The 12,302-nt window shown below is 37.4% G+C and overlaps 1 protein-coding gene across 1 annotated transcript; it reads right to left on the bottom strand.

The window, feature by feature from the left end:
* Positions 1–5,878: 5,878 nt before the first annotated feature.
* On the bottom strand, positions 5,879–10,909 carry arf2a (ADP-ribosylation factor 2a). Its single transcript, XM_034143034.1, has 5 exons — positions 10,800–10,909; positions 7,713–7,867; positions 7,502–7,612; positions 7,250–7,374; positions 5,879–7,136 (listed from the first exon to the last, which is right to left on the bottom strand). The coding sequence occupies exons 2-5, from the start codon at positions 7,855–7,857 to the stop codon at positions 6,975–6,977; spliced, it is 543 nt and encodes a 180-aa protein (XP_033998925.1). The 5' UTR covers positions 7,858–7,867; positions 10,800–10,909; the 3' UTR covers positions 5,879–6,974.
* Positions 10,910–12,302: the final 1,393 nt, after the last annotated feature.

Here is a 12,302-nt window from a genome sequence, read left to right as displayed (position 1 = left end):
TCTGATGGAGAAAAGAAGCTCTAATGTGAGGCAGCAGGTCAGATCCCAGCAGAAGAGTGAAGTGAGTCGAGTCAGAGGGCTTCAGGAGAAGCTGGAGCAGGAGATGGCTGAGCTGAAGAGGAGAGACGCTGAGCTGAAGCTGCTCTCTCACACAGAGGGTCACAACCAGTTTCTGCACAGCTACCCCTCACTGTCAGCCCTCAGTGAACCTACACACTCATCCAGCATCCGTCCTCTGCTCTACTTTGAGGACGTGACGGCGGCCCTGTCAGCAGTCAGAGACAAACTACAGGACGTCCTGAGAGAGGAATGGACAAACGTCTCACCGTCTGAAGTGGATGTTTTACTGTCAGCAGCAGAGCCATATACAGGCCCCCCGATACTCAGTAAACTTTCTAGATGAGTTCACACAGCTGCTTTCTATCATATGTATTGATTTTAACTCATTAATTATTGCTGGAGATTTTATCATTCATGTGGATAACACCAACGATAAAAATGCTAGAGAATTGCTCCATACTGTGGAGAATTTTGGTCTGACTCAGCATGTCTCAGGGCCCACTCATTATAAAGGCCATACACTGGATTTACTTATGTCCAAAGGTCTTGATATCTGCAAAGTGTTTGTTTCTGATGTCGCTCTCTCTGACCATTACTGTATCTCCTTTGAGATGTCTGTCACTGATGTGATCCACACTAGGTCAGATGTAACTTTGAGAAGGTATATAAATGAAAATACCTGTACATCATTTATCCATGCCTTTTTAGCCGCGCCTGCTCTCACACCAAACCCTGTTAGTAATCTGGTGGATACTTAACGCAAAACTGACCAATATCATTGACACCATTGCGTCCGTGAAAGTTAAAAAAATCTATGGAAAAATAAAAGCACCATGGAGAAATTCGCCATCAGTGAAATTTCAAAAAACAGAATGCCGGAAAGCTGAACGCAGGTGGCGGAAAACCAAACTCAAGATACATCATGATATTTACAAAGAAAAACTATTCACCTATACGGTCTTGAACTGAAGAAAGCTAGACAATCATTTTTCTCTGATCTTATCAACAAAAATATTAATAACTCTCGTTTATTATTTTCTACTGTTGATAGGTTAACTAACCCCAGAATGGAAATAGCCCCTGAACTAATCCCCACTCAAAAATGTAATGAGTTTGCTTTGTTCTTCACAGAAAAAATCTTAAAGATCAGGCAAGATATCAATTCCTCAATTCCGAGTCTTGACCCTGCTATGTTCCCGTTGCAAGGACAAATAATTAATGAAGCAAACATGTTAGAGTTTGTTCCAGTCAGCCATAAAACACTTGAAGACGTTATATTCCATCTAAAAACAACTACATGTAGTCTTGATAGTCTTCCGACAAACTTTTTAAAAAGTGTCTATTGCTATATTGCCTCAGATGTACTGCAGATTGTGAACATGTCGCTCCATTCAGGTGACTTCCCCAAAGGCTTGAAAACTGCAGTTATTAAGCCGCTGCTAAAAAAGAACACCCTCGATACACTGACAATCAGTAATTACAGGCCAATTTCAAATTTACCATTTTTAAGCAAAAATAATTGAAAAGGTTGTCTACCTACAACTTAACAGTTTTTTGACCACCAATAATATTTTAGACACCTTCCAATCTGGTTTTAGGTCTCGTCATAGCACAGAGACGGTTTTATTAAAGATTTTAAATGACATTCATTGTAATACCGACTGTGGGAAATCCACAGTTTTAGTTCTATTGGACCTCAGTGCGGCGTTTGACACCGTAGATCACAATATTTTAATAGAAAGACTAGAGAAATGGGTGGGTCTGTCTGGCACTGTCCTAAAATGGTTTAAATCCTATGTTGAAAACCGAGAGTATTTTGTTTCAATTGGTAGCTGTACATCGGACAGAACCAAAATGACATGTGGAGTTCCCCAGGGGTCGATCCTCGGGCCTCTTCTATTCAATTTGTACATGCTGCCACTTGCTCAAATAATTAGAAATAACAACATTTCATATCATAATTACTCGGATGACACCCAAATCTACATATCACTTTCCATAGATGAATACGGTCCTACTGATTTATTGATCACATGTCTAAAACAAATACATGACTGGATGTGCCATAATTTCTTACAGCTCAACACAAAAAAAAACGAAGTAATTGTTTTTGGAACCAAAGAAGAGAGAATTAAAGTCTCTGCACACCTGGAATCACTATTACTCGAACCGAAAAGTCAAGCAAGAAACTAGGTATAATTTTAGACTCTGACCTCAATTTTAACAGCCACATCAGGGCAATCAACAGATCAGCCTACTACCATCTAAAAAATATCTCGCGTATTAAAGACCTTATGTCCAAGCAAGACCTTGAAAAACTTGTCCATGCATTTGTCGTTAGCAAGCTTGACTACTGCAACAGCATCTTCACAGGCCTCACAAAAAAATCACTCGGTAAACTCCAACTAATTCAAAATGCTGCTGCCAGAGTCTTAACCCGGACAAATAAAACAGATCACATCACTCCAGTGCTGAGATCGCTGCATTGGCTTTCAGTAAGTGAGATAAGTGGTTTTAAGATTTTATTGCACACATATAAAGCACTAAACGGGCTAGGACCCAAATATATCAAGGACCTCCTTCAGCGGTACGAACCCAGCAGACCCCTTAAGGTCTTCAGGCGCAGGCCAGCACACTGTTCCATTTGTGAGATCAAAGCGTGGGAAAGCAGCCTTCTGCATCTATGCTCCTAATGCATGGAACAAACTCCCATAACATCTGAGAATGGCTAGCACTTTAGAATAATTTAAATCAGGTCTAAAAACATTTATTTTTAACATGGCTTTTACATTTTTAATTTTCTAATTTTCGAGCTGTTAAACATGGTTTTCTTTCTTTTAATTATTTTGTGTGTTTTTGTATTTCTTCTCACTTTGACCATTGCAAAAATGTATTGTGTTGGCCCTACTGGATAAATTGCCTTGCCTTGCCTTAAGAGGACAAAAGTGAAATTCTCAGCCTTTAGTTATTTTATTATAAAAATATCTCTGAAACAAGATATTTGAAATGTTGTATATATATTTTTTATTTATTTGTAGAATAAAGACCAATTAAATAAATTCAGATTTTCTCATTTTTCTCAGAAAAACATGTGTTGTAGCGCGATTGCACCTGCCGGCCATCGTAGTTTGTACATCTGAAACTTAAACATCGAGTTTAAAGTAATAAAAGGTCAAATAAATGTTCTTCTTCTTTTTCAAAGAGTGATGAAAACTGCTGCAACACTGTTACAGACAGTAGACCGTAAAACCGGGATGACATTGAAACCAGAGCTGGAAAAGGTGAACTTGTAGAAGATGAAAAAGGCATCTCTTGCTAAGATGTAGCAGGAAATAAATAATGGAGCCTGGAGCTACACCAGCAGAGTTCTTATTATACATCCATGAGCTACACCAGCAGAGTTCTTATTATACATCCACAAGCTACACCAGCAGCAGTTTGATGTCAGACCGGTGTGACCGGAACAGGAAGGAACCCCTGCATCATGTTGTAAACGTTAGTCACACAGGGAACGTTGTGCTTCTGTTCTTCTGTGGGTTTGTTTTGAGTCTAATGTAAGAGTATAAAGCGTGTGTGTGTGTGTGTGTGTGTGTGTGTGTGTGTGTGTGTTTTAACTTGTTAATGTCAGATGTGAGAGTTAAGAAATGGTGAGTCTCTGTGAGAGAAATTAGAGCTGTGTGTGTCAGAAGCATGGTCATTGTTTTGGTGTTGTTACAAAGCGATTATGCATTCTTACAGATAAGGTTGATTGTATCATTTAATTATGTATTGCTTTAGCAGCATCAGCAGCTGTGTGTGTGTGTGTGTGTGTGTGTGTGTGTGTGTGTGTGTGTGTGTGTGTGTGTGTGTGTGTGTGTGTGTGTGTGTGTGTTTATTACCAGGTTGACACTTACGAGGAATTTGACTTGGTGTCATGGTGCATACATAAAAGTAAATCAAAAATGAAAAACACAGATAGAGAACTATTTTAAGGAAACTATATTAACATAAACAAATTATAAAAAATATATTAAAATATAGCAGTATTTACATTGAAATAGAATGGAATAAAATATGTGCAGTAATACAAAAAAACAAACAGATGTTGTGTACATGGTGTGCATTAATGTAATGCATAGAGTCTATGATGTGGCTGAGGTAAAGTGTCAGTTGGGGTCCCGGGCCTTGTGGATGAGGCCGGTAGAATTCACTTTCAACAGATTTGTACCACCTCAGGTCTGCAAAACATACAATTGCAGGGGTCTTTCTAATTCATTAAAGAGCTAAAAAGACCACAAGTGAAGTTGTCATGAATGCAGAAAGCTCGAGAAATTGTCAAATGCAGTCCCACATTTAAAACAGCAGAGGTTGTGGTGGATGTGGGAAATTGTGAGAACTCTGAACATTTCCAGACTCAGGCCTTCACTCTCTGACTCTGTGGCAGAAACCCTCATACACGCTTTCATCACCTCCCGCCTGGACTACTGCAATGGAGTCCTGCCCGGGGTTCCAAGCAAAGCCCTGGAGAGGCTTCAATACGTCCAGAACTCTGCCACCAGGCTTCTCCCCCGCACCAAGCCCTGGCAACACATGACAGACATGGCTGCCTGCATGTCAAATAACTGATTTCAAAATACTGCTGCTGGTTTATAAAGCATGGAATGGTTTAGGGCCAAAATACATTTCTGATATACAAATGATGAACCATCCAGAACTCTCAGGTCTTCAGGGACTGGTCAGCTTTCTGTCCCCAGAGTCAGAACTAAACAGGGAGAAGCAGCGTTCAGTTATTATGCACCAAATATCTGGAACAAACTACCAGAAACCTGCAGGTCCACTACAACTCTTACTACTTTTAAATCCAAGCTGAAGACTTTTCTTTTTGCCGCTGCTTTTAATTGAACTATTCACATCTTAAACTGCACTGTAACTTTTATTCATGTATTTCATATATTAGCATGTTTATTTTTATTGTCTTTGCTTTCGAATGACGGTTTCTAAATGCCATTTTGTATGTGTTTCTGCTGCACTACTTCTTAATGCTCTTAATGTCTTTCCTTTTTGTAAAGCACTATGAACTGCCGTGTGTTGAAAGGTGCTTTATAAATAAACTTGCCTTGCATACAACTGTTTTTGCAAGTGTTGTGTTAAAATATGCAAATAATACATTATCTTGTTGAATATTTAATAATTTGCATTCATTTACAGATTATAAATCTGAACATTGGATCAAGCAAGTTTCATTTTGTCGACATGTTAGAGTACATTTTATGTTGTGCTTTTTATCAGTCCATAAATCAGAAAAAACTATCATTAGCCATTAAAAAATCAATTGTCAACATGTTTTTAGGAATAAGATGGCAATCATAAAGTAAATAAAGTTATGAAAAATAAAAAAAGACAAATTCATAAAACAACTTTTGACTTTTAACCAAGTTAACTCTTTGCTTATTGTGGTCTTTTTTGTTTATTAAACCATTTAATTTGGTATACTTGAATTGTGCACTGCCTAGGTGTTTGATCCAAAAACATTTTTCTGTTTGTACTGAATATGAATCTCAACAGACAAATTGTTGGCTACTGCAAGAGAATTTTAAAATGATTATCTGTGGGGCATTAGTTTTTTTTAGTACTTTAATTAATATTGAAAATATATATTTAAGGTATTACAATGAAAAGGCCAGTAAATCTCTTTACTATAGTGCATTTATCAAATGTCAAAAGACGAGCTTAAAGCAATTGTTGAAGGTAGAAAGACAAACCTTTGTACATGTACAACCTTGTCATCTGCACAGAAAATTCATGTAAATTAAAGCTGACCAACATCTGAACAAGGACGTCAAGTTAAAATACATTTTATTACATTATATAATACACATTTATATTTCTTGTTGTACCATATGTACTCTACTTGTGTTGAAGAAATACCTGGAGTAAAGACAAAGAAAAACCCCAAGACAGTCGACCCATTACTCAAACTTCCCAAGAGAACACTAATTTGATCAATTATCAATTGGTCCCAAGAGTATTTTCACCAAAAGACTGCAGACCTGTAACTAGCTGCCAAGTAAAACAGGTTGTACGTGGAACAACAGTAACAAAAGAGGAATACAAAAATGTAAAACAGACCAAAAGAACTGTAAAAAACTGAAAATAAAAAATAAATACAAAAATAAAATAAAAAACAGAGTGAAGTGGAAAAATATCCTATATGATTGATATTGCAGTTGTGATGTCGTTAACAATAGAAGAGGAAATTATGACTTTGGCATCGTTTTGCTTAATTACATGGATTTGATAAAATAATCTAATCTAATCAAATGAAAATATATTAAAATGATCATGGTGTGATTCCTTTGCAAGGATCTGTACCAAACAAAGTCCTTAGGGTATGATTTGTAGGAAGGGACCTCTATAACAATACAATACTTACTTCAGAATTGTATACATATTTAGTTTTGAACAATTATTGCAGCTCCGGCGATTTTGATATTGCACTAGTCCAATTTTCTATTTTAATAATTGTTCAAGGCCTCACCAGTTAGTCAATGGAACTGAACAACACAGCCTCACTCAATACACTTTCATATGTGCAAACATACCCTGTAACATTTATAGACTTTTCAAGACCCAATTCATTTTAGACATGGGTCTGAATTTGATTTAAAAACTGAAGAAATGATTCAACAAATGGGTACACATATCTGTCGTTCTTAGATTTTTGTTTTGTGCTGTGGGACGTTGGAACATCGGAGTAAGGGGTTAAGGTTAACAGTTCAATGCACAACATGGCTGCTCTGACTCACATTCGCCCCTCTAAAAAGAAACCATGCGGGAGCGATGGTCAAAGGATACAGCGCATTAGTGAAAAGAGAGAAAAAGAGAACAAAAGAGCAGTCTCCTGTTAAACTGCAGAGAGGAGATGGAGTGATGATTCATTTTTTTTTCTTTATCGTCATTGCAAGCCAGTTGAGACCCTCGTAGATACCGTCTCCAGTAGTGGCGCATGTTGCCTGGATATACCAGTTGCGATTGCACAGGGTGTGAAGGGCCAGCTTGTCTGTGATCTCAGCTGCATTCATGGCATTGGGAAGGTCCTGAAAGAGCAGTAAACACAATACTTAAATAGCAACTAGAGAAAAAGGCAAACATCATTTCCTGGTGCCATGCATGTTCTTCCACTAATGATCATACAATAACACATATTTACCTGTTTGTTGGCAAAAACAAGCAGCTTTGCATCTGCCAGTTCATCTTCAGCCAGCATCCGCATCAGCTCCTCCTTCGCCTCACCAATTCGCTCCCTGTCATTACTGTCCACTACAAAGACGACGGCTAAAAAGGGAAAAGACGTGAGGTTTGTAAGGGAGAGTGGTTTCAAGTTTCACAAGCAATGGAGGATACGACCAACAGTGTGTTGACAACAGACTGAGAGATCTGGTGGAATTAGGGAGTTTCTGACCTTGTGTGTTTTGGAAGTAATGTCTCCAGAGCGGCCTGATCTTGTCCTGACCACCGACATCCCACACTGTGAAATTGATGTTCTTGTATTCTACCGTTTCAACATTAAAACCTGGGGATGAAGGGTAAAAACAAAAGGGATTTTTTAAATCTTGGCATTGGTAAGAAGACCATGCAGTTGGAAACTTGTGAAGATGCAGCAGAGGACTCACCAATAGTAGGGATTGTTGTAACAACTTCTCCCAGTTTGAGCTTATACAGGACGGTTGTCTTTCCAGCAGCGTCCAGTCCTACCATCAGGATCCTCATCTCTTTACTACCGAACATACCTTTCATCAGGCTAGCAAAAGCCCCCATCTTGACTGACCTGCAGAAAAACAAACCATACATCTTTTTGTAAATTTCCCCGCCATGGGACTAATAAAGGAATTCTGATTCTGATCGAGTGATCAGGTCTTTAAACGAGGATACAAAACCATGCCAAAGAGATCATGAATCAAGTATTAATGTTCCACCTTTAAGGCTGATGTTTCATAATACAGAATTTCATGAAAGGCCTTTCTGGGGTTTTTGCAGGTTGACCAAGAAAGAGACTTTTCCAAGGCTTTGTATGTTGGAAACTGAATGCAATGCTTGGAAGAACTGTTAGAAAGGCTGTTGACTGTGGTAGCAGTGCCCCCCACTGGTAGAATGAGGCACTGCAGCGTAAAGATTCTGCACAGTCAGTAAGGAACATGAAAAGAGACAAGGCTCGGGCTCAACAGACAAACGGAACACAAAGCGGCTTGAGTCTAAACCACATCCAAGTGGTGTGAGTCGTGTTCCTCTATGATAAACATGTAGTGACACGAACCACTTACTTACAACGGAATGGGGCATTTACTGACTTTACTAAATGTTTTGTGTTCATTAAGGCTGGTATTAGTATTTTATTTTACTGTACAATATTTGAATTTGCATTCTGTTCTTGTATATCTAAATATATTTACATGACTCCTGCATTTACTTGGTCACTTACAACATTCTCTGCATTATTTAGCTTATTGTATTTTATTTTCCTTTCTGACATGTACAGTATAGTTGACTTCATCTGCATTACTTGCACATTGGTCTTGCAACATAATCTGCACTATTTTTATTCTACTCCGTTTCATTTTGCACTATTCTAATTTAATGTTATTGTTTATGTCCTTAATATAAAATGCTGAATTGTTGGAGGAGCTTTGGACTTACGATGTTCATTGCCATTTCTACACTGTAGCTACTGTGCAGTGTGCACATGACAATAAAGCCTTTAAATCTTAAATCTTGAATCTTGAATATTTAGATGCTGAGCTCAAACAGTTTTACCAAAAAGAAGAAGCTAAACATTAGCTTCTTCTTTTTGGTTAAACTGTTGTAACTTTTAGCATTCTGATATGTTTAGATGACCTGTAAGTGTGTGTGTAGCAGCATGTGTGATTACTGTACATGTGTGACTGTTTTATTAAAACTCTTTTAACTTGTTGATAAGACTTATAAAGACATAATCAGTTGGATTGTTAATTTCTTTATTGGCTATAATATAAATATAACCTGTTCCTGGGATTCTTATTTTGTTTTTGCATTCTTTTTGTTATAGACCACCACACACGAAAACCCCTCACCTGGACCCCTCTGGTTGTAATTAGAGGTGGAAGAAGTACTCAGATATTCTACTTAAGTAAAAGCAGAAATACAAGAGTGTAGGAATACTCTGTAGTAAAAGTCCTGCATTGAAAAGTATTGGCATCAAAACATACTATAAGTGCCGCGAGTAAAAGTACTTATTATGCAGATTGGCCCATTTCAGAATAATATACATTATATGTTTTATAATTATTGATCATTAAAGTGTTGTCAAAGCTGGTAAAGGTGCAGCTAGTTTGAATGACTTTGTATTCTGCAGGGTAGCTTGTGAATTTACTCCAGGTGGAACTAAAGTCTGATTTAAGTGTTGATTATATTTCACATCATTAATCCAAATCTGTACTAGAGTAACTTAAGGAATTCAATAAATGTAGTGGAGTAAAAGTACAGCATTTACCTCTGAATTGTAGTGGAGTAGAAGTATAAAGTAGCAAAGTACAGTACAAGTAACTCAAAATTGTACTTAAGCACAGTACTTGAGTAAATGTACATAGTTACTTTACACCAATGGTCGTAATAAGGAGCTTTTGTGTTTGAATAAAAGGAAGGAGGAAGAGAGAATTAACCATAACCAAGCATTGTGTGTGTCCTGTGATGGACCACCTATGTATGCAAATAGTAGTTCAAACAATATCTTAGGTCAAATGTGTGGCGTGTGGTAGAGCGTTGGTGTTTGGATCAGGGGAGCACAGGTTCAAACCCCACTGCAGGCAGCATGTCGTTGTGTCCCTGGGCAAGACACTTCACCCCAAATTGCTCCTTTGGGGATTGCCCACAGTATTGAGTATGTAAGTCGCTTTGGATAAAAGCGTCTAACAAGTAACATGTAATGTAATGTAATAAAAATGTAAGAACTAGCCATGAAGACAGGATGAATGACAAATGTGGACCAGTTCATCCAGAATTGAGTTGAACCTGTATCACTGGATCGGTCTGAAATCTGTTCTACCTTTCCTGAACAGTGAGGTTAAGATTCATCATTCATTAACAAGAACGAGCCCAGGAAGCAAATCTTGCTCTGTTCAAATGCAGAAATCTGTAATGTGTTCTCTTAAACTGAGGTTAACTTCCTATCATGTCTCCCATCTACCTTAAGGCCTATTTGACTTAAGAATGGTAAAGTATGAGAAAAAAAAACATGTCCCATGTGTGAAAATACTCAGTTGGGCAAGGTAAAGTGTTGTGAGTTAAGGTAAACTGATATCGAAAAGTAATGTTACCTTTGCCTGTAGCTGTGTAAATACTGCTTTTATTTCCTTAATGACTCATTATAGTCATGAATTAAAGCAGGCGTTAACTGGGCTCGTGGAAGTTTTAGGAAGCATAGATAAACGTTAGCATAGGGAAGAATATCCGTCACAAAAAACGACACGGATGTATACATTCTCATTAATATGTATGAGGAATTTATATTAAAGTTCAAATATTTAAAAATGTCCTGAGGAAACACAGTCGCAATGAAGTTAAACTGCCAGGGAAAAGCTCACTACGTTTAGCGCTAGGTTTTTACGTTCCAGCAAACTGTCGACGTAAACCGTTTTTTGATCTCCAAACTTAACGTTATTAAAATGAAAATTAATATCCACGAAACAGTAATGGTTAATGATTAATTACACATAAAAGTAATCTACCTTTACTTGCACGTCTCAGTCCTTCTTCCTGGTCTTGTTCAACACACAAATGTGTCTTTTTCCGGTGTCGTCTTCTTCTTGTTTCTGTCCCCGCCCTCTTAATGAGAAATTACAACATCTTGATAGTGCAGGTGAGAAAAACGAACATCCCTTTCGATGAACCTAGTTATTCTCAAAAACTGAAAATCAAGTAATCTACTGGACTTCTCAGCAAAAGTAGGCTACGTTAAATAAACTAAAAATATCACTCCTGAAATGAAAAAATATCATTCCATTCAGATTGTATAATTTGAAGAAATTGAGGGAGAGAAAGAGAGAGAGAAACTAGAAAATGCATTTCCTGCAGAAAATGCGTGCGAATGCTGTAAACTGTGAACATTTGTAGCTGAATTTAGCTGAAAATGCAGAAAAAGCTGAATATTTTATTAGCTGAATGGTAGCTGCTTTTAGCTACAAAAACCAAGTAAGTGTTGCTGAATTTAGCAGAGAAATGCAGAAAAGTGGAATGATTTGAATCAAATTGTTACAGCTCAAATGCATTGCAATGACTTCCATGTTAAAAAGTATAACATATTTTGAAAAAGTTGAAGTTTCCCATCATGTGCTGAAAAGGCTGAATAGTTTGATATTTGAATGGTTCCTGCAGCCCATTAAGAATGCATTGAGGATTATATCTGACAATTTTGCCACCTGTTCAAAAACTATGGCTCCTATAAAAAAATGACCAGACCGTGAGCATCAGGGAACCCCAATGAACTGATGTATGTTTGTTTTTTTGGTTTTGTGAGTAAAATGTGGAGATGGGAGCAGTTTGTCTAAAGTGTACTTCTCTCTGCTCTGAAGAAAGATCCGGAAAAATTTAACATGGAAATCAATTGGGAGCTAGGTGGACTTTGTGTCTCTTCATGCCCTCAAGAGGCATTTTGTTTAATTGTCTTAATTTCTTTTTATTTTCCAACCTAGGAGAGGTTTTTCTATGTTTTTCATGAAAAAAAATATGTCTGAGGAGTGTAGGGTTTGGGAATTATGGCAAGTTTAAAACATTTTTTGGGGAGAATTTCAAGAGCTCCTGCACTCTGTTTTGAGATCAAAGCACTCTATACTTAACGAGCTGCTCCATCCACACTAATGTTAAAATCTGAAAAAGGCCTCACTACCAAGCTCCAAACTAAGTTAAATATCTCAAAAATGTTGAATAGCTGAAGGTGTTGTGATCATTTTAAAGTTGGAATGAAGTGTCTAGCTGAAAGTGGAAGGAGTAGCATTTGGCGCAAGGTGTAGGAAAAGAGGATTTGAAGGCATCTCCCATTGACTTCCATGTTAAAAAAAAGAGTTTAAAAAGCTGAATATTTCAAAAAGTATAAAATATTTTTAAAAAGTTGAAGGTTTCCCATCGATTCCTGAAAAGGCTGAATAGTTTAATATTTGAATGGTTTCTGTAGCTGAAAATAAGCTGAAGTTATGGAGAGCCAAAGTATTGGTGAAATAATAATAAGGGGAAGA

The sequence above is a fragment of the Trematomus bernacchii genome, unplaced genomic scaffold (assembly GCF_902827165.1).
Source record: "Trematomus bernacchii unplaced genomic scaffold, fTreBer1.1, whole genome shotgun sequence".
NCBI classification, from domain to species: Eukaryota; Metazoa; Chordata; class Actinopteri; order Perciformes; family Nototheniidae; genus Trematomus; species Trematomus bernacchii.
The sequence above is the reverse complement of the archived record's forward strand: the minus strand, read 5'-3'. Positions and strand labels throughout refer to the sequence as shown.

Excerpts from the sequence above, each read along its gene's own strand:
- arf2a (XM_034143034.1), bottom strand. The coding sequence starts at position 7,857 with ATGGGGGCTTTTGCTAGCCTGATGAAAGGTATGTTCGGTAGTAAAGAG. Across the intron at positions 7,375-7,501 it reads TTACTTCCAAAACACACAAG|CCGTCGTCTTTGTAGTGGAC; the intron begins GTCAGAAACTCC and ends TTCCCTTTTTAG. Across the intron at positions 7,137-7,249 it reads TTGTTTTTGCCAACAAACAG|GACCTTCCCAATGCCATGAA; the intron begins GTAAATATGTGT and ends CTGCTCTTTCAG.